At 49.1% G+C, this 26,566-nt stretch overlaps 11 protein-coding genes across 11 annotated transcripts; 4 read left to right on the top strand and 7 right to left on the bottom strand.

Moving 5' to 3' along the window:
* Positions 1 to 686: 686 nt before the first annotated feature.
* On the top strand, positions 687 to 1,951 carry K441DRAFT_654783 (Isochorismatase hydrolase). Its single transcript, XM_067647739.1, has 2 exons — positions 687 to 922; positions 973 to 1,951. The coding sequence occupies exons 1-2, from the start codon at positions 866 to 868 to the stop codon at positions 1,600 to 1,602; spliced, it is 687 nt and encodes a 228-aa protein (XP_067507432.1). The 5' UTR covers positions 687 to 865; the 3' UTR covers positions 1,603 to 1,951.
* Positions 1,952 to 2,386: 435 nt separating this feature from the next.
* Positions 2,387 to 4,627, top strand: K441DRAFT_339152 (Oxysterol-binding protein). Its single transcript, XM_067641258.1, has 7 exons — positions 2,387 to 2,548; positions 2,629 to 2,734; positions 2,796 to 2,906; positions 2,969 to 3,229; positions 3,286 to 3,535; positions 3,649 to 3,962; positions 4,033 to 4,627. Exons 1-7 carry the CDS (start codon positions 2,437 to 2,439, stop codon positions 4,400 to 4,402), a joined length of 1,524 nt encoding a protein of 507 aa, XP_067507431.1. The 5' UTR covers positions 2,387 to 2,436; the 3' UTR covers positions 4,403 to 4,627.
* Positions 4,628 to 5,083: 456 nt separating this feature from the next.
* On the bottom strand, positions 5,084 to 5,602 carry K441DRAFT_455891 (uncharacterized protein; the record flags this gene model as incomplete). The annotated part of the gene is made up of 2 exons (XM_067641737.1): positions 5,084 to 5,326; positions 5,501 to 5,602. Coding segments are annotated over 2 exons (345 nt in total), but the record flags the coding sequence as incomplete, so codon positions are not given.
* A 1,044-nt stretch (positions 5,603 to 6,646) lies between these two features.
* On the bottom strand, positions 6,647 to 8,529 carry K441DRAFT_654781 (Pkinase-domain-containing protein). The gene is made up of 2 exons (XM_067647738.1): positions 8,283 to 8,529; positions 6,647 to 8,221 (listed from the first exon to the last, which is right to left on the bottom strand). Exons 1-2 carry the CDS (start codon positions 8,495 to 8,497, stop codon positions 7,060 to 7,062), a joined length of 1,377 nt encoding a protein of 458 aa, XP_067507429.1. The 5' UTR covers positions 8,498 to 8,529; the 3' UTR covers positions 6,647 to 7,059.
* Positions 8,402 to 9,928, bottom strand: K441DRAFT_339088 (uncharacterized protein). Its single transcript, XM_067641257.1, has 2 exons — positions 9,688 to 9,928; positions 8,402 to 9,351 (listed from the first exon to the last, which is right to left on the bottom strand). Exons 1-2 carry the CDS (start codon positions 9,697 to 9,699, stop codon positions 8,764 to 8,766), a joined length of 600 nt encoding a protein of 199 aa, XP_067507428.1. The 5' UTR covers positions 9,700 to 9,928; the 3' UTR covers positions 8,402 to 8,763.
* A 652-nt stretch (positions 9,929 to 10,580) lies between these two features.
* On the bottom strand, positions 10,581 to 12,162 carry K441DRAFT_654778 (SET domain-containing protein). Its single transcript, XM_067647737.1, has one exon. The coding sequence runs from the start codon at positions 11,814 to 11,816 to the stop codon at positions 10,794 to 10,796; it is 1,023 nt and encodes a 340-aa protein (XP_067507427.1). The 5' UTR covers positions 11,817 to 12,162; the 3' UTR covers positions 10,581 to 10,793.
* Positions 12,163 to 12,892: 730 nt separating this feature from the next.
* Positions 12,893 to 14,285, bottom strand: K441DRAFT_339078 (uncharacterized protein). Its single transcript, XM_067641256.1, has one exon. It carries the CDS (start codon positions 13,938 to 13,940, stop codon positions 12,957 to 12,959), a length of 984 nt encoding a protein of 327 aa, XP_067507426.1. The 5' UTR covers positions 13,941 to 14,285; the 3' UTR covers positions 12,893 to 12,956.
* K441DRAFT_339056 (uncharacterized protein) lies at positions 14,188 to 17,702 on the bottom strand. The gene has a single exon (XM_067641255.1). The coding sequence runs from the start codon at positions 17,510 to 17,512 to the stop codon at positions 14,435 to 14,437; it is 3,078 nt and encodes a 1,025-aa protein (XP_067507425.1). The 5' UTR covers positions 17,513 to 17,702; the 3' UTR covers positions 14,188 to 14,434.
* A 526-nt stretch (positions 17,703 to 18,228) lies between these two features.
* K441DRAFT_674604 (XLF-domain-containing protein) lies at positions 18,229 to 19,959 on the bottom strand (the record flags this gene model as incomplete). Its single annotated transcript, XM_067650771.1, has 2 exons — positions 18,229 to 19,032; positions 19,090 to 19,959. 2 exons carry the CDS (start codon positions 19,957 to 19,959, stop codon positions 18,229 to 18,231), a joined length of 1,674 nt encoding a protein of 557 aa, XP_067507424.1.
* A 779-nt stretch (positions 19,960 to 20,738) lies between these two features.
* K441DRAFT_674603 (uncharacterized protein) lies at positions 20,739 to 22,579 on the top strand (the record flags this gene model as incomplete). Its single annotated transcript, XM_067650770.1, has 5 exons — positions 20,739 to 21,140; positions 21,190 to 21,696; positions 21,749 to 22,372; positions 22,472 to 22,504; positions 22,562 to 22,579. The coding sequence occupies 5 exons, from the start codon at positions 20,739 to 20,741 to the stop codon at positions 22,577 to 22,579; spliced, it is 1,584 nt and encodes a 527-aa protein (XP_067507423.1).
* A 1,543-nt stretch (positions 22,580 to 24,122) lies between these two features.
* K441DRAFT_684997 (uncharacterized protein) lies at positions 24,123 to 25,550 on the top strand (the record flags this gene model as incomplete). The annotated part of the gene is made up of 2 exons (XM_067651834.1): positions 24,123 to 24,833; positions 24,882 to 25,550. 2 exons carry the CDS (start codon positions 24,123 to 24,125, stop codon positions 25,548 to 25,550), a joined length of 1,380 nt encoding a protein of 459 aa, XP_067507422.1.
* Between the last annotated feature and the right edge of the window lie 1,016 nt (positions 25,551 to 26,566).

Below are 26,566 nucleotides of genomic sequence, written 5' to 3'. Positions count from 1 at the left end.
GCGATGTGTTGGTATGGAGGACGGGCGGTATCATGCGCGGGTACAGAAAAGTGGTTCAAATAGGTGAGGATTCGGTAAATTTCTGTACTTGATCATGGTTTCTGACATAAACCCATCCTTTTCCGAAGCGACTGTATGCAGAAGTCGAGTGCTGCAGCAAATCATGTTGATCGTGGCATGAATCTATAGCCTTGCGGCGACTGCCTATTATAAAGGGCTTACCCTGGTCTTTAGAAATCCAAGCTCACATTCAAGCCTGATTCTTACATCTCTTGGCTATCAAAGCCCTAAATCAGGATGGACAAGAACCGTTGAGGTGGAAAATTTCCAGCATCAGTGTCATCTCGGCTTACGAATGATGCGGGTTCATTTTCCCGCTCCATGGACCTTGAGTAGAAGATCTAGCGGGAGTCCAACTCCCTTTTCGACAATGCTAGACTCAGTTCCGCTGCATTTAAGGCGGTTCCTAGACGAAAGTATCCCGTAGTGACTCGGATATCCATTACAGTACTTTGAAATGTGACCTTAATCTGCCAGTTAAACCAAGGCTTATGATGTTGGAATTGAAAGATTAGCCTGTTTTATCCTGATCAGGTGCCAAGATCTCGCGTGTCATTGGCTGGGACCACCTTGGCGTCTTAGCTCTCCCAGCCGATCACTTCTCAAGGCACAATTCCTCAGGTACGACAGCCTGGAGTCATGAGCCGCACGGACAAAATATTCATACTTCAAAGCAGCTCAATCTTGTAAGCCTTTGTGGCAGGGAAATTCCAAATATCAATTATCTGTACCTTCTGTAAAGCTGACCTTCGCTGAAACCTGAGACCTGCTCAAGAGTCACCAACTTGGCTTTGTCAACGCGACCATGCCCTTCAAGCCAGCCCTTGTGGTCGTAGACCTCCAAGAGGATTTTTGCCCTCCTGTAAATATCTCTGCTTCCCTATAAAGAGCGCCTACTGACTACTATTCCAGAACGGCTCACTCGCAGTTCAGGGTGGTCGTGAGATCGTTTCGACTGTCAACAAACTTCTTTCCTTTCCTTTCGCTCTTAAGATTGCCACGAAGGACTTCCACCCGCAAGATCACATATCTTTTGCATCGAATCATTCTCCACCTAACAATAAACCCTTCGAGACTATGATCACCATTAACAACCCTCTCAACTCAGAGGAGACCGAGACAACACGCTTATGGCCCGATCACTGCGTGCAAGGCACTCCAGGCGCTGAGCTGATTCCGGAGCTTGATATTGAGAAGGTGCAGCATACTGTGGAGAAGGGCCAAGACAAGAGGGTAGAAATGTATTCAGCATTTGCTGATCCGTTTACTAAACCAACCGTCTCTCGAAGTAAATTAGCAGACATACTCCATGATGCGGGAATTTCAGACGTTTACATTGCTGGCCTGGCAATGGATTACTGCGTAAAGTATACAGCTCTAGATTCCGTGAAGGAGGGTTTTAATACACTTGTGGTAGGCGAAGCAACAAAGGCTGTAGACCCGACAGCTGTGGATGGTGTTCACCGGGAACTGAAAAAAGCTGGTGTGAAATTCGTGACCATGGAGGGGAAAGAAATCAAGAAGATCGCTGAGTCTACGTGAAGGGCAAATATGGTCTAAGATACCCAGGATGGCGTACGGTTACAAGCAGTGTCCTAGAGACAGCCTTATGATACCTGATGTCCCTCGTACCCTTATTTCTTTTGTGATGAAATGGGGCCTAGGCAATTTCCTTTCGCGTAGCATGGGAGTGCATGTCGGAGCAATCCCAGATTCATCACTAATTCTGCGTCGCTGTGCAATGAATATTTTGTGAAACCTTTACAAGCATCGGAAGTGCTAACCCTCAAAAGGTTGGAAGCAACAGCAGTCGTTTAGATAAGCTTGCTTGAAAGTATTGATGCACTTCGGAACCGCATAAATATAGAGCTCGACAGCAATTTCTCCCAACCCTAAATTGAAATGCAAACATTTTGTGAAGTATTTGCATAATGTAGAAGTCGGAGAAATAAGTACTGGTAAAAAGTCCGAAACGAAGAAGTTTGCCAAGGGGTCTGAGGTGGCAGCCGAACTGACTGTCGTCACTGCCCGGCGGTGGCTTGTATTTGGGTGCCCTGACGCGAGGCGCTTTTTTGGACTTTCTCCCCGCCGAATGATAGCCGTCGCCATACAAGTAAAACTGCCCTGCCAGCAACTTCGCCCCTAGTTTGCTGCCTGTGAAAAGGGCAACAGGTAGAATTTTTACATTTCACCCTTATTCTCGTCCGCCGCGCCATTTTCTCTCGATACGCTCCTCGCGCGTGAGAATCCTCACTCTTCCACCATGGTTTTGGGCCATGGACACAGGCGGCACTCATTAGCCAGTGAGTGCCTGTTGCTCTTTTACCATACCCGAAATAAGGGTAATAATCAATATATATAGTTACAGGCTAATATATGGCAACCATGTTTATTATAGGCAACCGCTCGTCAATCGATGAGACTAGAGATCGAGGCGACTCAGTCACTCAAGAAGACGAGACTGTTGTGGATTCAGAGCAGGGCAATAGTGCGTATATACCTACGGCCTGGTCGGAGGCAGGTGCCTCTATTTGGGAATCAAGCTGATAGCGGAATCCTTGAATCAAGTGCTCATGCATATTATATCCCAACTACGGCCTGGTGCGGATCTGAGCCGAGTAACGTTGCCTACATTTATATTGGAGCCACGGTCGATGTTGGAAAGGATAACGAAGTGCGTTGAACCAATTCCGAGAACTCCGACGTACCTTGAAGGCTTATATCAAGGAATATAGTTTCATGGCACACCCGGAAACGCTGCTTCCCATGGCGGCAATTGATGATCCAGTAGAAAGATTTGTAGCAGTTGTGAAGTTCTACTTAAGCGGCTGGCATATTAAACCGCCGTACGTTCACTTTTTGAATGTTTCGTTGCGCAGTTTGGAAACAAAATTTAACCAAGTTGCAGGGGTGTTAAGAAGCCTCTGAACCCGATACTTGGCGAGACATTTACTTGTTACTGGGACTATCTTGACAAGACCAAAGGATACTACATTTCCGAACAAACTTCGCACCATCCTCCAAAGTCGAGCTACTTCTTTATGGCACCAGAGCATCATATACGGATAGACGGTACGCTGAAGCCAAGGAGTAAATTCCTTGGGAACTCCGCGGCAAGCATGATGGAGGGTATAGCAGTGATGCGGTTCCTCAACCGAAAGGAGCGATAGTACGTGCATGCGATAACCTAAATTTACCTAGATTGGTGATAGTAATCGTCTGCAGCTTCATTACTCAACCCAACATGTATGCTCGAGGCATATTATTCGGAAAGATGAAGTACGAACTGGGTGACCACAGTTTTGTCCGGTGTCCCGAAACAGGGCTTGTTGCAGACCTGGATTTCAAGACCAAAGGCTATTTTGGTGGCACATACAATGCCATTGGTGGATTCATAAAAGACATGAAGACCGACAAAAGCTTGTATGAGCTCTCCGGACTTTGGAATGAAGAGATGTATATCAAGGACCTCACTGTATGTATTCCTTTATATTATGCTCTCCGATCCCGAATCCTGCTGTATCAAATACAATACTACGCCAGCACTGCTAAATATTACCCTCTGAATGATACTAACTCGCATCTAAGACGGGCAAGAAAGTACTTCTCTTCGATGCTACTCATGCCAAAGAGACGCCTCCAAAGACGCGTCCTCTGAGTGAACAAGAGGAGCGAGAATCGCAGAAGCTTTGGGCTAACGTTACCCAAGCCATCAAGCAAAGAGACCAAGACACTGCTACGGACGAAAAGTCACGGATAGAAATCATGCAGCGTGAGGAAGCTGCAAAACGTGCAGATGAAGGCGTGGATTGGCATCCACGGCTATTCCGACGAGTCCGTGGAGGGCGTGGAGGGTCAGAGGAAGGTGAAGAAGACTTAGATTGGATCATAAACGCGAATATGTGAGCCTACCCTATCTCGGCATATCCATCTCAGCTGCAATTATAGCTACTAACTCGTCTATTCATCCAGCGACGGCAAAACGCCTGAGGAACAAACCAAGCAGACTCTTCAGATCGCCGCCATCATCCCGGGCCAAGGTCTACAACGGCGATTCTCCATCCCCTCTCGCAAAAATAGCCGTGAGAGCGTTCCGAGGTCTCAAGCACCTTCGTCATCCAATCCTCAAACCACCGACGACCTCATCGACTTTGGCGAGAACAACCCTCCAAACAACTTTCACCACGAACCGGCATCCATGGATAACTACCACGAGCACCCGCCGGGCCTCCAGCAACCGCTGCAGCCAAGCGGTCCCGCAGGGGGCATGACTAATATCTCGCTCATACGCAAGGACTCGGAGACGCAGGACGTGGACGAGTTTGTAGATGCTGAGTCGTGAGTAGAGCGAAGGATTATATCTCAGAGATTCTCCAGAAAAAATTCGCACGATTTTTTCTCATGGCTTGCACTGCTTACATGATCTTTCTCTCTAGCCAATGCTTTCCTTGCTGTGCCATCTTATAGAGGGTTTTTTTACTGTTCTCAATGCTACCTAATTCCCGGTATAGTACCTGGGTGTGGAGGTTGGTTGCGAGACGGCCAAGGGCAAAGGATGGACTGGTACTGAGGCGAGTAAGTGCGTTTTGATTCTGCGGATACCACGAATTAAACGGTTTTTTTAAGCGAGCTCTAATATGTTGTGATGGCTGCCTTCTTCCTATGACTTAGGGTCTCTTTCGCCCGCCTAAGAATTGTTTTGGACCAAGTCGGCACACTTCTAGGGTTTCACGCATTCTCAATTCGACTATCAAAGTTGCCATCTATCCCAAAGCCCGAGCCGAAAAGCCCAATGAACCCTGGGCTAGACTCTCAATCATGCATCACCACTCCTGAATACCATAGCCCAGCCAGCCAGCCAAAGCTGAGAGGTAAAGCTCAAGGACACTCACCACCTATCATTCCGTCCCTCGTTCCTCCCCTAGTCATATGCATAATCAACATCATCATCGAAGCGTTCCACATCGGCGACCTTCCGGCCAAAGAAGCCGCCAACGTCCTGCTCGAGTCTCTCCGGCGCGCACTCGACGTCCTGCACCGCATCGTCGAAGCGGGTCTCGACACGGTCGTCAAAGCGCTCGACGTCGCCGACACGGCGGCCTACGAAGCCCGCCACATCGTCCGGCACGTCCTCGATGTCTTGCTTTGCGTTGTCGTAGCGCCGCTCGACGCCGTATTCGACGTCCTCCGGGATGTCTTCGACGTCTTGCGCTTTGCGGCCGGCCCATTGTGCGGCGTCATCCGGGAAGTCTTCAACGTCTTGGGCCTGCGAGGGCGAGTATGTTAGCTCAGCTGAACAAAACACCAACCTCTCTCGTAGAAGCCGCACCCCTCCCCCTTTACCTTTCCCTCTCCATCACTCAAGAGAGAGGCAAGCGAAGAGTGAAAGACGGTTTTAAGTAGATAGTGGCATAGAATCGCGAATCAGAGGGAGCCTCACCTTCCGCTCAGCCCACCTGGCCGCATTCTCCGGCGCGTACTCAACATCCTGCACGTCGTTATCCCAGCGATTCTCCACGCGGTTCTCTTCATTACGCCACGCATTCCCTGTTCAACCGCTCGTCAGCCCAATCCTCAAACCCCAGCAGCCTTCCCCCCCCCAAAGCCCCCTCCCACCACCACCACACCACCACCAACAAAAGCACACCAAACACATCAAAAAAAAGAAGAGAAAAAAAAGAGCAAAGAACTCACTCACCAACCTGCAACCCCTCGGCATCCCACCGCCGCTCGCCCGTCTCCTCGTTCACGAAGATCCAGCGGTCGGCGTCGCCGTCCCAGCGCGCCCGCCGCCGCCGAAGCCGCCGCCACCGCCCGTCACCGCGCTCGCGACGTCCGAGGCCAGCTCGTCGAAGAGGCCCATTGTTTGTTATTCTAGACCGTAGTGTGCGTCGAGCTAATTGTCGTTGCCGTTGTTGTTGTAGTAGGAGCGGGGATAGGAGGGGAGGGAGGGAGAAGTAGTAATAGTAATAGTAGTGCTAGTGCTAGTAGGAGGAGGAGCAGTAGTAATTAGGGGCAAGGCAAAGTCAGGAATTAATGTTTAGGGCGAGATTGGCGGTTTAAGCAGGCCAGTAAGCGAAGGCGAGAGCTGAGGTTGCCGGGTGAAGGCGAGGAGGGGCAGCGCTGAGCGCAGAAGGGGGGTATGCACGGCCTGCATTAGCGGATTGCTTAGCGCGGTCCGGCCCGCCTGATAGGGTGACTTGGTATGATGCTGAGTCCGACGCGGGTCTCTTTGGCGCGCCGGCGAGATTCGTGCGAGAGGAGGCTGGGCGGACGCTGTGGCTGGGGGTGTCTTGCTCATGGTGTGGTCTTGAGCCCTGCCCGACTAGCCTACTCTTAATCCACCGTTTCTCATTCATGGCAATTGTGCACATTGTCTTACATCACTCTTTGCATCCTACAAGTGCCAGAAACAAACCCCGCACGAAGCAGAACAGTAGCAGTCAGGCATTCGATCTATTTATCTATCAACCCCGTCGTCGAATCATGCCCTTCTGCATTCGTAATCTCCCATACAGTCCATAAACCCAACCGTGCCATAAGAGAAGAATAGACATATACGAAATTATGACCCGTGACTCGTGGCCTAGGGAGATACAAAGAATTCGACACACATCATTACATAGTGAGAGAGCAGAGACTAAAAGAGGAAATGCACCCAAGGGGAAATACATGATTGGGTAAGGTGCTCATAAGATGTAGGCCGAAATGTGGTGTTTGGAAAAGACTTGTTCCACATAATAGAAGGGGAAAGGTAATACCGAAAATCCGGATTTTGGGAGTGGGGATATAGGGGAAATGAATAAATTGTTTCGAAGCGACAGAAGAGCAATAAGAGCTTGGCGAGCCAGAAAACCCAAGCCCCACTAAGAGCTGTTGGATTACACCAACGCGTGCACGACAGATACTATGATCCAGGGCTGTGCTCAAAGTCGAGTTTTCTTCTGGAGATCCAGCCCGAAAGCAATAAGGTGAAAAGTCAGAACTTCAGTCTCAACATCAAGGCCCGGGGACAGCAACTTGCTGATTCAGTGCACTCCGATCTGCCTTTCTGTGCCTCCTGCCAAGCAATGTCGCATTGTCCAAACTTAGCTCGAAGGCACCCCTATTTCTAACCTGCCTCTTTGCTGCGGCAGCAACGGTAGGGCTGTGTTGACCGTAGCCTCTCTCTTGAGGTGCAACTTTGGGCTGTGCCTGCTGTCGTGCCTGTGCTGCAGCACTAAGAGTAGTGTTGCGCATCTTCTGTTCCATGGCCAACACATCTACAGCCTGGGATTTGGGCATTTTGGCAGGCGGATTCTGTTGAGAAGTGTCGTAAGGGACGCTTTCACCATAGTCTTCCTCGTCGTCCAGCCCCTCGTCGAGTGCGTTGAGGTTGTTCATGGCATTGGCACCACGGTAGCCCTGTTTGAAGTTCTTCCGACGCTTGCCTTCTTCTTCCTGGCGGTGGACAGCATAACCAACGTCAAATACCTCGCGGAGATTAAGTGCGCCAGGCGACCGGAAGTCCATACGCTTGCCAGCACCTGGAGATTCAAGGTAGGCGAAATTAGGTTGGAGGGGAGCTTGATCGGCTGATTTTTCGAACTCCTTTTGCCGCGTGTAGAGAGGAGAAGCAAGCGGTGGAGCGTCCGCTGCGGCGTAAGTGGGTTCCTCTATCTCGCGGATCCAAGGGTGGTTAAGGAACTGCTTGATACCGTATCGTTTCTCGGGATCTACGGTCAGTAAGTGAGACACCAAATCCTGTGCTGGCTTGGAGATATCGTCCCACCAGGGCGAGAGGAAAGTATATTGGCCGCGTGCGACCTTCTCGGTGAGTGTTTGGATGCTCTCATCGTAGAAAGGCGGGAAACCGCAGAGCAGTGTATAGAGGACACAGCCCAACGCCCACATATCCACACTCTTTGAGTATCGCTCATCTTTGACTATCTCCGGAGCAGTGTAACCCACGGTACCGCAAGGGGTCATGGTCTGGCTATCCCAGATAACCTTAGACAGCCCAAAATCTGCAATCTTTATGACGCCGATCCCACCAGCGCCAACTCCCTTGATGAACTCGCCTTCATCGGCCTTGTCTTCCTCATCAGGGCCCCTTGGTTTAGGGTTCCTCGAAGGAACAAAAGGCCTTGGATAGAACAACAGATTTTCGGGCTTGATGTCACTATGAATGACGTCAGACGCCACCGAATTCTAACAAAAGAAAAAAAGGGGGTGGGACGAACCGATGTACTACTCCCGCTTCTTCATGTAGATATTCCAATGCTTTTGCAACTTGAATAATGACATGTCGTGAGAGATTTTCGCTGAAGTAAGTTAGACGGACGATCTGGTGGAAGAGCTCGCCTCCAGGGCACAGCTCGAGAATGATGTAGTAGTATTGTCTGGACTCGGAGAATTCGATGAGCTTGACGATGTTTGGGTGGTCGAGCTGCCGCATAATTTGCACTTCCTTGAGTATGTTCGCTCTCTACAGCTCATTACGTCAGTAATAAGTCTCAAAGTGATATTGGAAAGGAAACAAAGCCAAGGCCCTTAATGACGCGAAGAACGCTTGGTTTGGTATATTATCGCACCTCCACTGTTTTTGGCGCTTTCTTGAAATCCGCGTGGAGATGATTATCGCCCTACACCAGGCTCCTGTTGGCCAAAATCCCACAAACAAGCCCACAAAGTGTTTGAAAGAGAAAGAGGGAGACGAAGGAATCAATAAGGGAGATGCATGGAAATCTTCCCAGTATATAAACTCACCTGGCTTGAGTTCATTTCAAACTTTCTGACAACCTTAATCGCGACGTCTGGATACTGGTTGGCATCATCCCTCGCGCGATATACGTTGCTGAAAGCGCCATCACCCATCTTTTCTACCAACGTCCATCTTTCGAGGCCTGGGTATTTGGGGAGTTTTCCTTTGCTCTCGCGCTCTTCCGCTATAATTCGTTCAAGTACCGACGGGTCGTACTCAGCCTTCCGGTCGGTCGATCCTGCCTTTTGGTTTGCTTGCACCTCCTGATGCTCTCCTGCGGCTCTCGCGGCGGCATCTCCAGCCTTCGCAGCTACGTTCTTGTTGTCCACCGCGGCGGCGGAGTAATCCCCATGGGTAGCATTCGCTTGTAATGGTTTGTGATCGAAGACGCTGGGGTCGCTCAAGGCATACTGGTGGTCTTCAGAAACGCCATAGTTGTTATAGCGCTGTTGCTGAGCATGTACAGGCGAAACGTTGGTAGTAGCTTCTCCGTGGGGAGGATTTGCGGCGCGGGCTTGCTTGCCATGGCGCAGGAAGTTCTTGAAGTTCTGCATCGCGGCCATGATTCAGCGTCGAGTTGACGTGTACAAAGAAAAAAGAGCTCATGTGAGGGTTGCTGTAGGTGAAGGAAAGGCGACGACAAAACACGGTCAGCTGTGACGAATGAAAGCACAGTCCGGTCGGTAGAGGGGGAAAGGCTTGAGTGTGACGAAATGGGTGAAAGAACAGCGCTGCGAGATTTGGGAGAGTCGCAATCGAGATGGCTCCCCAGCTGATGATGTAATGGGGGTTGAGTTAAGCGAGAAATGACGGCGAAGGGTGCGAAGGGTGGCTTCAGGTTTCTGCACAACGAAACGCAGGTTTTACGATCTAATCCCTCTTACCTCGATCAGCATCGCGAAGGCTGTTGCGCTGCGTCTACTGTGATTATTCACTAACGTCTTGGCGCTGTGGACCTCTGTAGGCCGCTGTATGCCTCCCGCTTTAAAAGCAGCGGGATGACACCCCTCCAGCCTTCGTCGACTCTTTATCGTGTAGATCCGACCCCTAAAGAGCCGTAGATGTTTTGAATGGGACGATTATGCACCTGACGGCAGGGAAGGAAAGCGCAGTTGGACAGGTACCACGACTGCAACGAAGGGAGCTCGGCTCGATATTCTTCTCGACAATTCGACAAGATTTGATGTGATGTCTTTCCTGGCTGACGGTGGGGTTTTGTCGATCAAGGATTTTAGGAGAGGGCCTTGGGCTTTGAGTAGGAAATTGTTCTTGACGCGGCGCTGGAAAGTTTTCACGTCGACGGGATGCCCGGGAGAGCATCATTAATGTGACTTTCAAGCCTCAGGATCATCTGTCATCGCCCAAAAGCGGCGGTTGATTGGCGGAATCCACTCTTAGGCCTACTGCGACACGAGGACGGAGGAGTTGGAAGTTGGCAGCGGGCGTCCTTACCCGCCGACCAGAACAGCTTTGGCTGCATGACCACGGGAAGGCACCCTGGTTGTCGCGATAGCAGCTTTTTTTGACTTTGTTGACGCATTTCCTCTTTGGAATGCTCGCGAGGATGCACTGAAGAAGTCACGGAAATGAAACTAGCGGAATGCAGGGTCCGCCATCGTTCGCATAGCCCCACGTCACCTCTGACGAAAAAAAACGTGGACGGGCCAGGAGCTTTGACCATTTGCACCGGCTCTCCACTAGTGGCACCCAAAGGCACTCAGAGGCGATATCAGGCAAGATCAGGCAAGATTAGGCAAGATTTAAGGATCATCTGAATGGCCGTTGTGCCTTTTGCCACAGAATAATGTCTCCCCAGATGCAGATCTGCGATCGACAAAGAATTTGATGTCAATTGTTTCGTTTCAGACTGAGCACCCCAGTGCCTCTGATCTCGCCTGAGCTCGCCTTACGAGGCTCTTCGTCATACAGAGAATGCACAGTATCTACCAAGAGCACAGCAATGAAACGCTTCCCCCCCTCCCGGTACCGCTCAGATCTCACATCGCTCGCAGCCACATTCAAAGCCCCACGTTCGCCTCAGCCTCTCCATCCTGCGGCCCCTGCTTAGCTGTCTCTCTTCCCCGCTCAAATACGTGATGCACAACTCCTCTCCCTTCTGGATGTCCCTCGCTGTCGTGAACTCCCAGACCCTGCCAACACGCTGCTTGTTCAAGTTAGGCCCGCAGCTGTGATTGAAGTAGCTGGCAGCTGGCCAGCACCCGTACCCAAAGAATTCAGAGCCCTCGTCCTCGAGTGATCGAATACCGAAGCTGTTGTGCGAATCGCGGGTCGAGAGCACAAAGAGGATCTCGGGCGTCGTGAATTCTAGCAGGGGCTCTGGGAGGATGGCGAGAAGCTGCAAGTAGGAACGGGTGAACGCCAGAAGGTCGTCGGCGTTGTGATACGGTTTCGGGTCCGTCGCCAACGCGAGAAGGGAAGGCCAGACCTCGGGCTTGGAGTAGCGTAGAAGTATACCCGACACGCAAAACGCCAGGACATCTGGTGAAATGGGCGCAGAGATTGCAGCATGGATGCTCTTGCGGTGCTGTTTATTATCCGAGCCTTGCCTTGCGAGGCGGATGAGAGCGGCCCGGTTGGCAACCTTCTCCCATGCCTGAGTGATCTCTTTCGATGTAGGCCTCGGGTCATCGACGTCCTGCATCTCATCATCTTCTTTTGATCGGTTTTTAGTAAGCTTTTCCGCAGCAGTCCACGCAGCAACTCCAACGTCTCCGACGTCATCCCGCCACTTCTGTTGGCAATCAGCGGAGCAAAATGCAAACCCGATGTAGGAATCCCGCATCTTCAAGCCATTTCCGCGATCGTAGGAGAAGCAGTGAGCACAAACTTCTTTGCGGTATTGGCGCAAGAGGACTGTGATTGCCAGATTGTCCATTTTGGCAATCAATGTGTCAGCTGGGATATCCTGAGAGGCGAAGACAGCGCGTCCCGAGTTGGGTGTGCGGCGTATGGCGAACAGATCAGACACGGGGGCTCCATGCGGGTAAGGCATTCCAGATGCAGTCTTTCAAAACGCTTCTCTGTTTCTCGGTGGCGGCTTGGGCGTGGCAGTAAGTCAGTCTAAAAGGATCACGGGTAAATAATTCACAGGACAAAAGAAGGTCAATTTCTACTACGCAACGAAGCGTTGAAACAAGGGATTAGGAAGAGGTCCATTTTGAATAATAAGCAGCGTTTTCGGTTTCGTAAGAGTGAGGTGGTAAATGGAAAACGTGAGAAAAAGATGAGCACACAAGGAGAAGTTATCTGGGGGCAGCTCGGGCGGTCCGCAAAGGCCAGCCTTCCTCAGGAGATAACGCTAGGTAGCCGGCGGCGATTAGTAGAGCGGTGAAGCGTCAATAACGCGCACTAAATACAAGCTGGACAAATCGGTAAGCGCCTTTTGGAGCCTCAATTAACCGTGCTTTCCTGCATGTCTTCCGCAAGCGGCGTCGCGGACGGAGTCGCTCGAGGCTCCACCCTTTCACTTTTCGGACAATCTAGGGATCTCATCCTACCTATTGGCCCTTGAGTCAGCCAAGTCGTCGCGACTACTGACATTAGAGCTTGGCTAGGGGTGTGACTTAGAAACGCCGCTAAGGCTGCTGAGAACTGGCGGTAGCAAATTCACCAGATGCATGGTTTCCAATAAACTCACAAGGGACCGACCCAGAGTTGATGTTCAGTACTTTCGCAAGCCAAGAAGTCCTGCACGTGCCGTTTCAAGTGTTGGGACGGGACGGGACGAATTGCCGTGACCGAATGTACTCTGGGAGCAAGTCTTTGGAACGGCTTCCCACATGCCCATGTCCTTGTCTCTCCGTAGCATCTAGAGTGATGTTAATAATAAAAGAGTTTATTTTCGTAAAGGCTACCAGCACATGAATCTACAGAACGGCCCTGATGTCCGTGGAGAGAAATTATGCAAAAAAGAAAGAATAAGCGCCAATCCTGAATCCAGCCAAGCAAGAAAACTGCCAACACCAAAACACCCATGTATCGAAAAGGACGGTTATCCAGAATAACAAGCAGCACAATTGTGAATTACACCACGAAGCCCCAATACCGATTTTACCAAGTCTAAAGAACTTCCTCAACCCAACGCAATAGAAACCTGCGCCGTTATGCCGGAGAGAAAGCACGCTTTCGGTGCTCAAGGCGAACATTTGTGACACAAACCACCGCCGTGTTCTGTGGCCATCTCGACATCATAAAGACCACAGGGGTTAACGACATAGGAGTAACCCACATACTCTCTGAGCCCATCATTGCCGGAAGGAGAAAAAGCATTTGCGTATCGAGGCAGAGTTGGAGTTGGAAATGGAACGGTACTCGACAGTGGCACTCCGCTTGAAGGTGAGCTGCCTGCGAAACTTGATCCCGCACCTGGGTAGAGGCCATCTGTAGCTTGGCGGAAAGAACCACCGTTCCTACGACGCCCCGGAGAACGGTTGTAATAACCCCCATATTTGCCCCTGCCTGCAGATGTAGCGGGATCAAATTCGGCATTCGCCTTTCCATATGGGTAGGTGCTCCAGGTTTTGGAACGGCTACTTCCATCGTCTTGGCCCCACTCACGAGATCTATGGGCTATTACTTCCAGTTGCTGCGCAAACGGTAGAGAGGTCTCGAGCCAATCTTGGTTGGTTGGTCCCTGTTGAACATCCAACGAGGAAGAGTTCTGACAGGTGTCCTGACATGCCTTCGGCGTACTTAGTGAATATTGATTCACTAGGGCGGCGTTTTTGGTCAAACTTCCATCAGCAACAGGAAGATTATCAACTGAATCAGGACTAGCATCATTGGCTTTCTTCTTTTTCCTCTTGTTCTTCTTCTCGAATGGTCTCGGCTCCGCCTGAGAAGGAATACCATTAGACGTCTGCAACCCGTTGGAAGAAGGCGTGGCATCAAGGCTGCCCGCTATACCCTGGGGTTTCTTGTTCTTGTGCCTGTCATTGAATTTGGACTCTTTAGGGCTACAGCGCGATAAAGGGTGCTGCCCAGTGTGCTGCTCACTTGCGGCGTGAGTTGGTGAGTATGCATTTCCTGAATTAGTTGTCCAGAAATTGTGCCGGTGCAATTCTGAAGCCCATTCTCCCGGTAACCAAGGACGGATTGGAGAACTTTCCATTTGCATTGGCACGAATTCAGGAGCAGTTGCCCTCAAATCAGAAGAGCGGCTTGAATGAAGCGAATGCTCTCTAATTGGAGGGACAAATCCTTCAGCTTCAAATTGAAATTGTCTCGCTCGTGTTGGCGATAATTGCTGCCAGAGAGAAATAGTCCTGCTTTGTTCATCCAGTTCCGGTGCAATTGGTCTTGAGCTAACCCTTGGCCTGTTGTAGATCGTAGCTGGATCGCCTGTCGGCAGCCTCCTTTCCTCCCCCGAAGCCGCGGCAGATGAAACCTGGGGTGGGCTTCTGAGGGTGTCCAGGAAGATTCGACAAGCTGTGTCGCTCTTAGACCGCGCATGTTGGGTAAATATATGTCGAACGGACCACCCTATGTCTTACTACCCCGCTAATGTTTTACAAACCTGTTTCTATAACCTAGTCATTACGTACTACCTCATGTATATATAGTCTCTTTTCTTCGTAGATCAATCTACACACGAGTCCTCCTTTCCTGACCTTATTCTACGTTCAACAATATAGAACGAGTAAGTTTAACTATTGGCTCCATGTTTCGCTTTCCCCCTATGCTAGGATGATCTCCATTCACCTTGAATGCAGCTAGCGAAACACCGTTTTCAATTCTCATAGCTGCAGCCGAGATCCATTCATTATTTTCGGATCCAGAGTTTTTCTCCGTCGGAGACTCGGATATTTCAGAAATGGTGGGTCTCACAATGGTAAGACGCTCATCTCTAGCTAGGTCCCAAGCGGATAGAATAATCGAAGATAGACTCTTAGCTCTGCTCAAAGACTGGCTGATGTCGTCCGTTTCATTCTCCCCAAGTAATTTCGTTTTGACCACATTCATGACTTTCTCCTTTTCGGTTACTTCATCCGAACTGGTCTGATGGAATAATTCTTCGATTATAGGCGAATTTACTTGTCCATTCAAAGTGCGCGTGGCTTTAATGGCTTGAACTCGATGGTATTTTCCGAACTTTGAAGCTAAAGGAAGTGCAATAGCCTCTAATTCACCTATGCACGAGAGTTCGGGTGCTGCGACCGCATGGACTTCAATAGAAGGAGTCTGTCGAGCCACCAGCACGGTTTTGCCTTGAAAATTACTAATTAAATTCGGTAAGTCAGATGCTAAGATAGGTGGTGTCTTGCGGATTTGGGTTGAGTCTACAGTGGGATGCGACAACCGCCCATCGTTGTCGGGGGGACTTGCTGCATCAACCTCATCGGCTGACTCTTCGAACATTTCTTTGATAGCATGGGAAGATTGGGCTACCGTATCTACGGCATGGTACAAAATGTCGTCTCTAGAGTCCTCGGAATAGAGATGCTTTTCAGCTGTTCTTGACACACTACTAGTAGATGTATCGACCGGGGACTCTCCCAGTTGATCATCACCATCCGGGTTCGGTTTGCCATGAATTCTCGCTCGAAGTTTTGAAGCCTTAGGCGTTCTCGATTTACCACTTCGTGGAGATGAAACTGTGGAAATTTCGGTCCTTCGGACCCTAATGGACAAGCGAGGAATACGCGACGGAGATGCAGGAGATGTGGCGGCAGGGCTTCCATCTGAACTTGTCAAGCCTGGGAACTTTTTCTCTGGTCGCAATGTATCGGAGGTTTGAAGAATTTTCAAAGAAAGTTTTGGTAGTCCCTTCCTATCTAGATTCATAGCCGCGGAATGCAATGAGGTATTAGGACGAACGCGATATTTCTCTTTAGCGCTTTTGTAAAATGATGCTACGCTTTCTTTTGTTTCCGTCGGCTGGTGTGGGTGTTCAGTGTCAGCCAAAGTTCGATCAATGCAGATAGCCTCCGTGTCCTGATGCTCAACCGCAGCCACAAAACTATGGACCGAGCTTCTTGAGCTGCGACTCACCGGTGACGGGAGTGCAGAAGCAAAGGTTATATCCAACGGAGAATTATTACATGATCCAACATGACATGATAAACCTGCATCGGACTGATTTGCCGACCCTTCGCTATCCGTTCCTTGTGTCTTAGAATGCCTTGGAGGTCTTGCAGAAGATATAGTGATTTTGACATTTGGGCGTTGTTTGGCATTTTCAAGGGTTAGCGGTTTTGGGGCGACCTTCGGCGCACTTCTTAATGGGACAGTTTTCGATTTGCTAGTTGCTTGGACCAAGTGACGTTTTGCTACTATGTCGCCTTCGACTGGCTCTGCAGCCTCCTCGGTAATGAATGTAGTTGAATCCAAGATAGGGCCTTTGCGGGTATCTACAGCATCATGTCTTCCTCTAACAGTCTTCAAGCCGGAATCCTTGTGTGACTCCGCTGGAGTTCCTTTCCTTTTAGATTCTCGTTCGACTGCTCGTTGGGCTGTTTTGAGAACCGGTCCCTTGCTCTTCAGAAACCAATGAGCTAGCAATGGTTTCCTTGGGCTTCTCAGGTTAGCGCTTTCCGTTATGACAGGAGAAAGAGTTGTTGATTGAGGCGAATTCTCAGCATCTACATGCCCAACTAACCCCTCCACCGAAGGAACATTATTAGAATAACAGGCAAAATTCTCGTCATTATTTGTCTGTAATTCTTCAAACTTGGGGCTTGAAGGGTTCGGTTGCGAGGACTCCGTGTGCTCGAAAATTTCTTCAGAGATACTCGCTGCTATTTGCGCCCAAGAAATCCTGCGAGCCCTATTAACCAGAGCCGGTGGCCAATCTGTATTACCTTTTGGTGTCTCAGAAACGTGGGTTGGACTCTTTAGTGGTGGAAAGCCATTACATAGTGCCATGTCAGGATTGCTGTCCTGAGGAGCCGCGTCTGTGTCCTTCTTTGAGTCATTCTGGTAGGTGCCTTTAGGACGGGAATTCTGTAGAGATGAGTTGCTGGAAACACGTGTCTGTCCGCCGTTGGCTTTCTCTGTAATTAAGCCGTCATCTTCTGAGAGCATTTCAGCTGATCCCCCACAGTCCTGTAGACTTGATTCGAAACGTGCGACAATCTCCTTTACTTTGCCGTCACTGTGTATTAGTTCCGTCGTGAAATCAGGATACCTATCCATTCCGAAATCAATAGAGACAGTTATGCCTGATATCTGGTGACAGTTATTCAATTCTTGGGCATCACTCGCTCTATCATCACGCAGTTCCTCGGTCGATAATCTTGTTCCTGGGTCAGAGGGAGTAGCTTCGTAATTTTCAGGCGTATCGTTAAAGTCCCGATCTGCCGTTATGCTAGGGCCCTGGCATATCGGTTTAGCCCTCCAGCTCAATGAGAAATCCGTCTCCAAAGTTGTGTTCATTGCGATTGACTGCAAGTTGACCCAATCTAAACTCTTCTCTTTATACGCGTATGGCTTGCGCCCAGTTAGAACTGTGAAAGGACTGTAATCGTCGAGCGAGGTAGTAAGGTTGAGAGAGGAGATATCGGAGGAGTCTTGTTCTGCAGAGATCGGTTCAACCGACGCACCGTTATCGGCGTTGTCGGTGGGACCGAAGTGCGAGGGCGGCTGGCGGGAAGTGAGAGAGATGAGCCTTTTGGCCGCTTCGCAGTAGTCGAATCGAACGAGTTCCTGATGTTTGCAGGCTGAATAATAGACGTATTTGTACTTGCACATAGCGATGCAAGTTATAAATTACCGAGAGAATTGACGAGGAGCCGAAGTGGAAGGGTCGACGCGGATGTTTTGGGATCGCGGCGGTAGGAGTGAGCATTAGCAGAGATTAGGAAACGTCAACTGCACGGGAGGTAAATCCTAGGGAAGGCGTTCACATTCAAATAGATACCGGAATGAAAGAGCGCATGAGAGTTTGACATCTTGGTTGATTATTGCAGAGTCTACCGGGATATTTGTTTGAACTCGTGGTCGAATGTGGCCATGACAGTACTTCACTGATGACATCTCTAAAGTGAGAGGAGTTTAAAACCCGATCAACAATTCATCTACGTTGAATCACATTACTACGTAAAAGTAGGAAAATTTCCAACCGTATTAAATTTCGTCTTGACCTGCTATCTTAAACGTAGTTCAGATTCTTCAACATCAGATCTGCGAAAAGTTTGATATCCGCGCCATTTTTCAGACACGCTCTGGGCGGTGAAGAGGTTATTGCGACCAAGTTTGCGTTAGAACAATTGGATTGTTTTGGTAATAGAGCAATCTTATGTTTAGCGTGGCAAACGGCCGGAAGTGCCCGGAAATAGTGGGAGATGTTTGGACGGAGCACGCTGATACTAAGCGCAGGTGTATATCCGTGAATCGGCGCTGACGGTTCGCCGTGCTCTCAAAGCTCCAAGCTTTAGTCTGGCACTTAGAGCTCCAAGCGGGGAACATCAGAATCTACGTTTCTTCTTCGCTGGTGCCTGCACTTTTGCCTCAAGCTCACGTTTTAGCTCTTCTCTTTTCCGGTCAGCTCTTTCCCGTGACGATTCCCGGAGTGGCGGTGCAGTTCTCTTTGTTCCGACTAAGTCTCTTCCCCTCGGTTCATATCTATTAGCTCCGGCTTCCTTGACTGGTGCCTGCTCTTGAACGGGGGTACTGCCTTCGGATATAGCTTGGGGTGATCCCATAATCATACCGTCAACATGTGCACCCGTTAGCATAGATATGTTAGAAGTATCGGTCTTCGCCTCAGGCACATTCTTTTTCTTTCCTCCAATTATCCCCAATTTTGTTTTTCGTGTTGCCTGAGGGGTGTCCGAGGAGGTGGTTGAAATCTCTGGCATGGGTGAAGGGGACGGCTTCTCATTAGCAGTCTCCTCGTCCGTTATGTCTTCATTTACAGATGGATAAGGCGGTGGTTGCATTGGGCCATTATGTGAGTTTGTGGGTCTTTTCGCCTTTGATCCACCTATCACACCCAGCCTCTTCGGCTTTGCCGTATCCAAATTTCCTGTTGAGGGCGGTTTTTCTTTCTGCTGCATTTCCGGTAAGTCAAGATAACCCTTTGGTGACTGCTCAGCTCCCGCTATTTCCTTCGTCAATTTCGGTGGTGGAGCATCTAAATCATCGTCTTCGGTAGTCTCATCGTCGTCCATCAAGGATTGTTTCTTATGCGCTACTAATTTCGCCGATTCTGGGTGCTTGGTAGAGATTGGAGACCTAGACCCCTTCAGATGGGGAGGAGTAGCTTGCCTCTAGTGGTAGGACATTAGTCTTCATTTAGGCAAAAGCTAAGTTTGAATTCTACTAACCTGAAAATCTCCATCTTCATCGTCAACGCTTCTAGGCGTGCTTATCTCTGCGTTTAAAATAGCAGGTCCCGATTTAGCACTACTAGCTTCATCCGAAGGATCCTCCAGGCTCGTCCACCAGCTGCCGCTAGTTCCCTCTACATTCAAAGTTTCCAGCACTGATATGTCAGAATTTGAAAGTACACCACTCATCAGGTCTCCAAATATAGGCACGCTTCTCGTTTCGGGTTTTTTTGGGCTTACTCGCCATTGCCCCTCATCGAAAGCACCAAGGCCACTGACGTAGCGAGCAGCTTGTTGCCTCAGCGTTGCCTTTTTTGCGGGTCTTACACCACTAACGCTTGGGAACACCGCGGAAAGGTCAACATTATTCGATTCCAATTGATCAAGAAGTTTGGAAATCACGTTGTCTTTGTCCCTTAGATGAGAGATGAGATCCGCAATCTGCTGATTCTGTATAAACGAAGATGCGAGAAGGGGAAAAACAAACTCCTTTTTCAAGACGTCCGAGGTTAAGAGCTTTAAATGAATATTCCAATGCAACGCTTCGAGAGGCGGGGGAAGCGGAGTCGTAGTTTGTAAAAGGAGAGCATCTGTCTGGGTCTCAACAATTCGGCGTTTCGTGCCTTGAATACCTTTCACAGATGAGGCAATCTTATCAAGAAGAATTGGGAGCTGTGAAGCATTTTGGTATGGATCAATGGCCGTGTCGTCCTTGATTGCTCGTCTAATGATATCTCGACTTTCCAATTCTTCAGACCAAATGCGACTAAGATCGGTGACAAATATTTGATAACTTTCTGAGCTGAATGAAGCCTTGACTAGCAGCTTAGGAGTATTCTTAGTAGAATTAGATAGCTCAAGTGGCATCCACTTTGACTTCTCCATCGCTGATTGACATCAGATAAAGGTAGGCAGACGCGATAGCTGAACGTTACCTGATCGTGGGCGGATTTTCAATCGGCCCGCAAGCTAACCACATTCGTGGTGCACCACCGCTGTTTTCCAACATTTGTTAAGCAGCGTAACGCTTTTTATGATTTTCCCTATAAACCAATAAATCGCTCTATAACGGTAAGTTCATCGATTAGAGAGACCACTCGATAATTTATAAATATCGGGTCTAAATTAGCCCACGACTGTCTAAACTTAAGATTATTTTTATTAAAAACAAATTCATTATTGAGGATAGTAGACTTAGCTATAACGTCGCAACGAGTAGATATATAAGGCCTAAAAGTTAATCGATTATAGAGCTAGCTCTATAGATTAATTTAACGGTATTTTTAAGATAAGAGCTATTATAGGGGTATGGATTAATTTTATTGAAAAAGGCAACTACTCTATATATAAATTTAGACGACGCGCTTAATAAAACCTACGCAAGTCTCTAGACCATAGAATTAGCTTTTTAACCAAAAAGGTTAGCGATATCCGCTTGCGGATATACATTTGTCCGCTAATTGATTCTACGGTCTGCGCTTGCTGAGGTAAGGTAGAGCTGGGCGCGCGAGGAGATCCGCGAATTATTTCACGCGCCGCCTTGCAAGGAAGTCGTGTGTAACAACTGAAGAATAGTCCCCTCGTTGCCGCCATCTCTTGACTCGCCAGTTAGCACTCCAGGATTAAAAAACCAAAGTTGCAAGAACATGGACGCTCGAAACCCTCCACCATGGCGCAGTATCCCAGTTCGAGCTCCGCCAAAACCAGCGCCACCGCCCACTATTCCCAGCAAACGTTCGGCCGAGACTCAGGAAGCAGCCTGGGTTGCAGATGAAGACCGCTTCGTACTACAACAGGCAAAGAAGAAGGCAGCAATAAGGGTAAAGGGAGGTAGAGGTAGGCCCATCGACTGGCTAGCCGTCACTCTCAGGGTCATCGATCCTACGAAGAACCTTTTGGATGAGGAAGTCGACGACTCGGAGCTGGATATTGTGGATCCTGAGGGCGTGTTTGAGGGATTGAATGATGGCCAATTGGAGGACTTAGAGAAAGATATTGATATATATCTTACTCTCGAAACAAATGGTAGTAATCAAGACTTTTGGAATGTATGCTATAAACCCAGCATTTCGTAGAGATTGTACTGATATTTTGCAGACTATGAAGGTTATCTGCAAAGATTGCCGCCAAAATTCCAAGACCAGTGCACCCGAAGCACGCGGCGTCAGTTCAGTTTCCGCAGATGTTGACCGTTTACTTGGCCCAAAATCCTACGAGGAGCTGGAGGTCCTAGAGAAACAAATTCGAAAAAAACTAGATTCTAACGAGCCTGTGGATGTAGATTACTGGGAGCATCTTCTTAGACGTCTCATGGTCTGGAAAGCTAAGGCAAAAATGCGAAGAGTCTCCCAAACAGTTATCAGCAGTCGGCTACAAAATTTACGCAACCAGCAACATGAAGAAGCGGTTGCTGTCTGCCAAAAGCTCCAGAAAATTCTTCGTGACATTGAGCGTCCACTAGACGGACAAAGTACTTCCTCAGAACGAATTACGACTACGGCCATACCATATGATGCTGCACTTGATCCTGAACCGTCTCTGAAACTACGGCCCGAAGACAAAAATCTCGAATCGCTAGATGAGAAAGAGTTCCTTGAGAAAATTGTGAGTAGAATCGGTAAACTCGATGCAGTGCTCGGTACTGATTACCATGTAGGTTGATGAAAGGAGAAAAGTACTCAAGCTGGGCTATGTGCCAGTACGACAGAGAGTCTCTGAAAAGTTTTCCTCCCAAACATCGACGAAGCCATCGGAAGCGAGCGCTGTAGGACTTTCCAGGTTTGCCCCGGCCCGCAATGATGATTTCTCCCAGGCTACAACCGCCCTATACGAGCGTGAAGTTGCTAGAGGTGTAAATGAGAATGAGGAAATATTCGCCGGTGAGGAAGAGATCTCTACCACTAGCAAACCTCAGTGGGCGAACAAATACCGGCCAAGAAAGCCTCGGTATTTCAACCGAGTACAGATGGGCTATGAATGGAATAAATACAACCAGACACATTACGATCACGACAATCCACCTCCGAAAGTAGTTCAGGGCTACAAGTTCAACATTTTTTATCCAGATCTAATCGACAAGGCTAAGGCGCCAACCTACCGTATCGAAAGAGAGAATGGCAGGAAACGAGGCCAATCTTTTGCGCCAGCTGGCGAGGAGGATACGTGCCTGATTCGCTTCGTTGCTGGACCACCATATGAAGATGTCGCTTTCCGTATAGTGGACAAAGAATGGGATTACAGTGCCAAAAGAGAGCGTGGCTTCAAAAGCAGCTTCGACAAGGTAAGCCCTTAGCCCTTGCTACAACAAATTCCGACCGTGTCTTTGTACCACTTCGGGGGCGCAAAGATTTGGAAGCGCACCCTTGCTAACTGCCTACAGGGTATTCTTCAACTTCATTTCCAGTTCAAGAAAGTAAGTCACTATTTATCGAATTCTTAATTAAAGAGCATTGGAACTGACAAATTTCAGATTTACTACCGGAAATGAAGCTCGTTGCACGGATTATTTCTGCTCCCTGGTTTTCACAACGTTCCACCCTTCAAATTGGCTATTCTGTCATTGTCCTCATCCTGAGCCAGTCGTTTGTATTAAGTAATGCGGTATTCTAGAAAGGCACATCAGACTTGGGTATTATTGTCGAACCTATGCATTACTACGTTTGAACGTTGGCTTATATCCGTACTAGATAAACACAGCGCATCGCTACTCTCGTCGCCGGAAGGGCGACATTCATAGCATCAAGACAATGTTAAAGTCATCCAACAGATTTCAGATTTGACTGCATGCCGTGCGTCTTATTAAATGCCTGAAATCCCCGATTATATTGCAATCGTAAGACGCTAGGATGGAATTGAAGGTACCAAAGCCCCCGACGACCGGTTCCAGGTCCCTGGCCCTGGCCGAGAGCAATAGCATAGGACTACAATAGATGCTTGATATCGGAAACCTAGGCTAGCGTAGAGGGCTCGGGTGCACGCATTTTTGCTTGGGGTCTGATGCATCCCCAACTCTGCCTTACGGACGATCTGCTACAGTCGATCGTAAATGGGACAGTTTAGCACGTGTGAAGCGGGCTAATGGGCGGCGGTGCTTGCGGTGGGCAAACAGGCTTGTAACGGGCACCGGCGTGCTCTTTGTTGCTATAATTTGGGTTAGCGGAAATGTTGCGCCACGATGTCACCAACCCCTGTTGAAAATGTAGCTGAAGTCGCGCTTGTATGGGGCTCGTGTAACACGAGGCGCATCTTTCTAGAAACAATAGAAGGCGAGCGAAAGGGCAGGAGTGCGGCGTGTCGCGCGCTTTCGCAGGTAGGAATGTGCCGTGGCCAGGCAAAAACCCGGCGCTGTTGCAGGCTTCCGTCCGGGATCTCAGACGCCAACCGCTCACAAAAATCGTTGGATGCCGTGTGACGATACTGGTCATCCCCCTCTAGCTGGCTTTTCAATTGGTCGACCGCTGGGCTTGCATAGTGGAGTATGCAGAAGCCGTTGCGTACAGCAGCCCAAGCAATTGTTACATTAAAGCTGCTCCTCAACACAGTAGGCAGTAATATCTTGACTCTGTTTGCTCTCTACATGTCCACCTGCGGCAAGAGTCCTTTCTGCTTATGCGCTGGCAACCGAAGCCAGATGACTGCCCGTTGAGACTCCCGGTCTAGCTTCGCCCTGCTCAATAGAAATGTCCACTAGGTCGCTTCACTCTTTCTGGAAGACTTATTGATCCTTCCGCTTGCCGTCTCACTATTCGCTCCGTGTTACCAAAGGCGCTGGCATAGCATCTACCCATCGCCATCAGACAAACAGCACGGCCATCATGACACGGCCAGACTCACCCCTTCAGCCATGTATCAGGGACCACTCTACTGGCTTTGGCGCCTCAGCTGCTCCAAAGAATCCTTTTTCTCCCTGGCGTCCACTTTATGCTCCAATGCCCACTTCCTCTTCTCCAAGAACTACTATAACACACTTTATGGCGACCACACCTGGTGCCTCAGCAGATTCCAACGAATCTCGCTATCAACCTTCTCTTATGGCCGTAGATGAAGCTGCGCTGCCGTGGACGCCGAGTTGTGAGATTCCTCATTCTCACCTTCCGCAGGGAAATCCCAATTCTCAAAATTCTCAACCCTACAGACCTGAACCGAGCCCTCTTTTCAACTACGCCACCCACGGGTTGCCGTACATTTCCAGTTATCAGTTAGGCTACTCGCCCGTGGATACCGAGTCTAGCTGTCCTCGCGCGTATTCTGACCTTGACTTTGTCAGCTCCATAGACAACATCATGGAATCATACCCACCATCTGCATATCTTCTTGAACCTCAGAGACCTCAAGACGTGATAGACCTCTCAAGCAACCTCAATTCTCGCCAAGCTATGCAGTTTGATGACGAGTACAATCCGCAATGTCAGCAACACCTTGAATCTGAAGCAATAGACGTCGCTACGTACGCCACATCTCAATATGAGCCGGACAACCGTGTGACAAATACTACAGCTGTACAAGATCTCCATTCTTTATCAAATGAGGCTTGCAAGGGATTATGTGCTCTTGAGGAAAGCAATGTCGACAAAGAGCAGCCTTATGCTCAGCTCATATACCGCGCCCTGATGGAGGCGCCTGGCCATACTATGGTTTTACGGGACATCTACAATTGGTTTCGAAGAAACACCGACAAGGCAACCGATAAAGAGACCAAGGGGTGGCAGAACAGCATTCGCCATAATCTATCCATGAACGGGGTATGATGCTCCAACGTTCATTCACTCACATATTGCTAACTCAGATAGGCTTTCGAAAAAGTTGACCAGCCTGCTGGAGAAGAAGCCAAAAAGGGTTTTATGTGGCGCCTTACAGAGAGTGCCATTCGTGAAGGCGTGAAGTCGACGACGAGGTACCGGAGCAAAATACCCAACAAACGAGGCTGCAAACTACAAAACCCAGCACCCCAACGGCAGGCCTCAGGTGCCAAGGGTGGTCAAGCTGCAAGAAAAGCTGCGCGTTTGAGACGCTCCGAGAGGCTTAGGGACTCGCGCAGTGTACCTATACATAAGGCAGAGTCATTCGTCATGAGATCAGGACCGCCGCACCATGGCATTTTTGACAACGACAATTTCGCACCATCTGATCCGGCCATGAACTACCCTGCACCAGCATACTTTTTTTACCCGGAAATGGAATTTAGCAATTCTATCAAGCACGAAGCACTGCCGCCATCATTTGGGCCTAGTCTTGATCTTCTCACCCGGCATTCTTATCCGGGCTCCCCGCAGCGATCCATATGCGTCGATATGCCATTTCTTCTTCCCTATTCAACGAATGAGGCACTGTTCTACGGTAGTGGCTCCGACTCCGGGGACGAGCCAATGACGCCTGCTTCGCCACTCGGAGATTGCCAACTGGACACGTCAATGCGGATGGGACCATCGTCTTTTGCTGAGACTGAAGTCATGTACTAGAACCGTATCAAGAGCCTTGTTCACACAAACTGTCTATTCTGTATATTTGCCGCATTTACAAACTCGAATTCTCCATTGGATATCGCTGGCCATCTTACGTTCTAGGCTTGTGTATGACGGGATGGCTATTTCTTCAGCTTTCCAATGACGAATCCACACGACGCTAGGTAAAAGCCAAGACGAAGGCATGGCTTGCTTTGGCGTAGAATACTTCTGTTTTGTTCCAGTTAAATTTTCATTCAAGGGGTCCATTGCTCAGGTTCTCCACTCCGATATCCAGCTTTCAAGAATGGATAGAATTTTGTTCGCGCCATTAAAGTGCATTTTGCCTTGTAGCGGGATGTTGCTTCTGTACAGGTCTGTACAATAGCTATGGTTCTTGTACTCTAGAGCGCTGAGATGGCAGCAAGGAAGTCCTGGGATAGAGAACTATTTATTATCGACATTCGGTTTTGAATCTGCCGTGTGCCTCCATTTCCACCCTCTTACTACGAACTCGATAATTTCATAACTAACATGGTCTGTATATCTTAGCAAGTAGATTGTGCGGTTTCTCCTGCGTCGGATGTCTCGGTTCTATGTCCGACGCTCATTCTGCTTTCTTACATTCTACGAAAGATCCTTCTAAACTACACCTTTCTAGCCTAGCAGTCTCAAATTCTCTAAATAAAGTATACAGGAGGAAGAAACCTCACGCGGCCGGTAGTGATTGACCCACAGCAACCACTGTCGCTAATGCCTCCATTCTTGCTGGATGCTTGGCCATCTGTCACAAAATCCCTGCACATCGGATGTTACACAAAGCTCAGGCATGAACCCCCATGAATCCCTTGCATGTGGCGTTAACCTCGATAGCGTAATGCTTCATCTAGCCTTTCGAGTGCCATCGTATGTATTTCCCTCGCGAAAACCGAATCTAGAAGGTAATGTGGTGGTTTGTTAGTGCCATAACTTCCGAAGCCCTGAATTTTACAAGGAAAACTTGAGAATCTTACTCAATCACTTGAGTAAATTGC

This window comes from Cenococcum geophilum, assembly GCF_001692895.1.
Source record: "Cenococcum geophilum 1.58 unplaced genomic scaffold K441scaffold_8, whole genome shotgun sequence".
NCBI classification, from domain to species: Eukaryota; Fungi; Ascomycota; class Dothideomycetes; order Gloniales; family Gloniaceae; genus Cenococcum; species Cenococcum geophilum.
This window is presented reverse-complemented; position numbering and strand designations above follow the sequence as displayed.

Excerpts from the sequence above, each read along its gene's own strand:
- K441DRAFT_339152 (XM_067641258.1), top strand. The coding sequence starts at position 2,437 with ATGGCAACCATGTTTATTATAGGCAACCGCTCGTCAATCGATGAGACT. Across the intron at positions 2,907-2,968 it reads GGCTGGCATATTAAACCGCC|GGGTGTTAAGAAGCCTCTGA; the intron begins GTACGTTCACTT and ends ACCAAGTTGCAG. Across the intron at positions 3,963-4,032 it reads TGGATCATAAACGCGAATAT|CGACGGCAAAACGCCTGAGG; the intron begins GTGAGCCTACCC and ends CTATTCATCCAG.
- K441DRAFT_339078 (XM_067641256.1), bottom strand. The coding sequence starts at position 13,940 with ATGCAAATGGAAAGTTCTCCAATCCGTCCTTGGTTACCGGGAGAATGG.
- K441DRAFT_339056 (XM_067641255.1), bottom strand. The coding sequence starts at position 17,512 with ATGTGCAAGTACAAATACGTCTATTATTCAGCCTGCAAACATCAGGAA.
- K441DRAFT_654778 (XM_067647737.1), bottom strand. The coding sequence starts at position 11,816 with ATGCCTTACCCGCATGGAGCCCCCGTGTCTGATCTGTTCGCCATACGC.
- K441DRAFT_654781 (XM_067647738.1), bottom strand. The coding sequence starts at position 8,497 with ATGCGGCAGCTCGACCACCCAAACATCGTCAAGCTCATCGAATTCTCC. Across the intron at positions 8,222-8,282 it reads GAAGCGGGAGTAGTACATCG|TGACATCAAGCCCGAAAATC; the intron begins GTTCGTCCCACC and ends CGTCATTCATAG.
- K441DRAFT_654783 (XM_067647739.1), top strand. The coding sequence starts at position 866 with ATGCCCTTCAAGCCAGCCCTTGTGGTCGTAGACCTCCAAGAGGATTTT. Across the intron at positions 923-972 it reads AAGAGGATTTTTGCCCTCCT|AACGGCTCACTCGCAGTTCA; the intron begins GTAAATATCTCT and ends CTACTATTCCAG.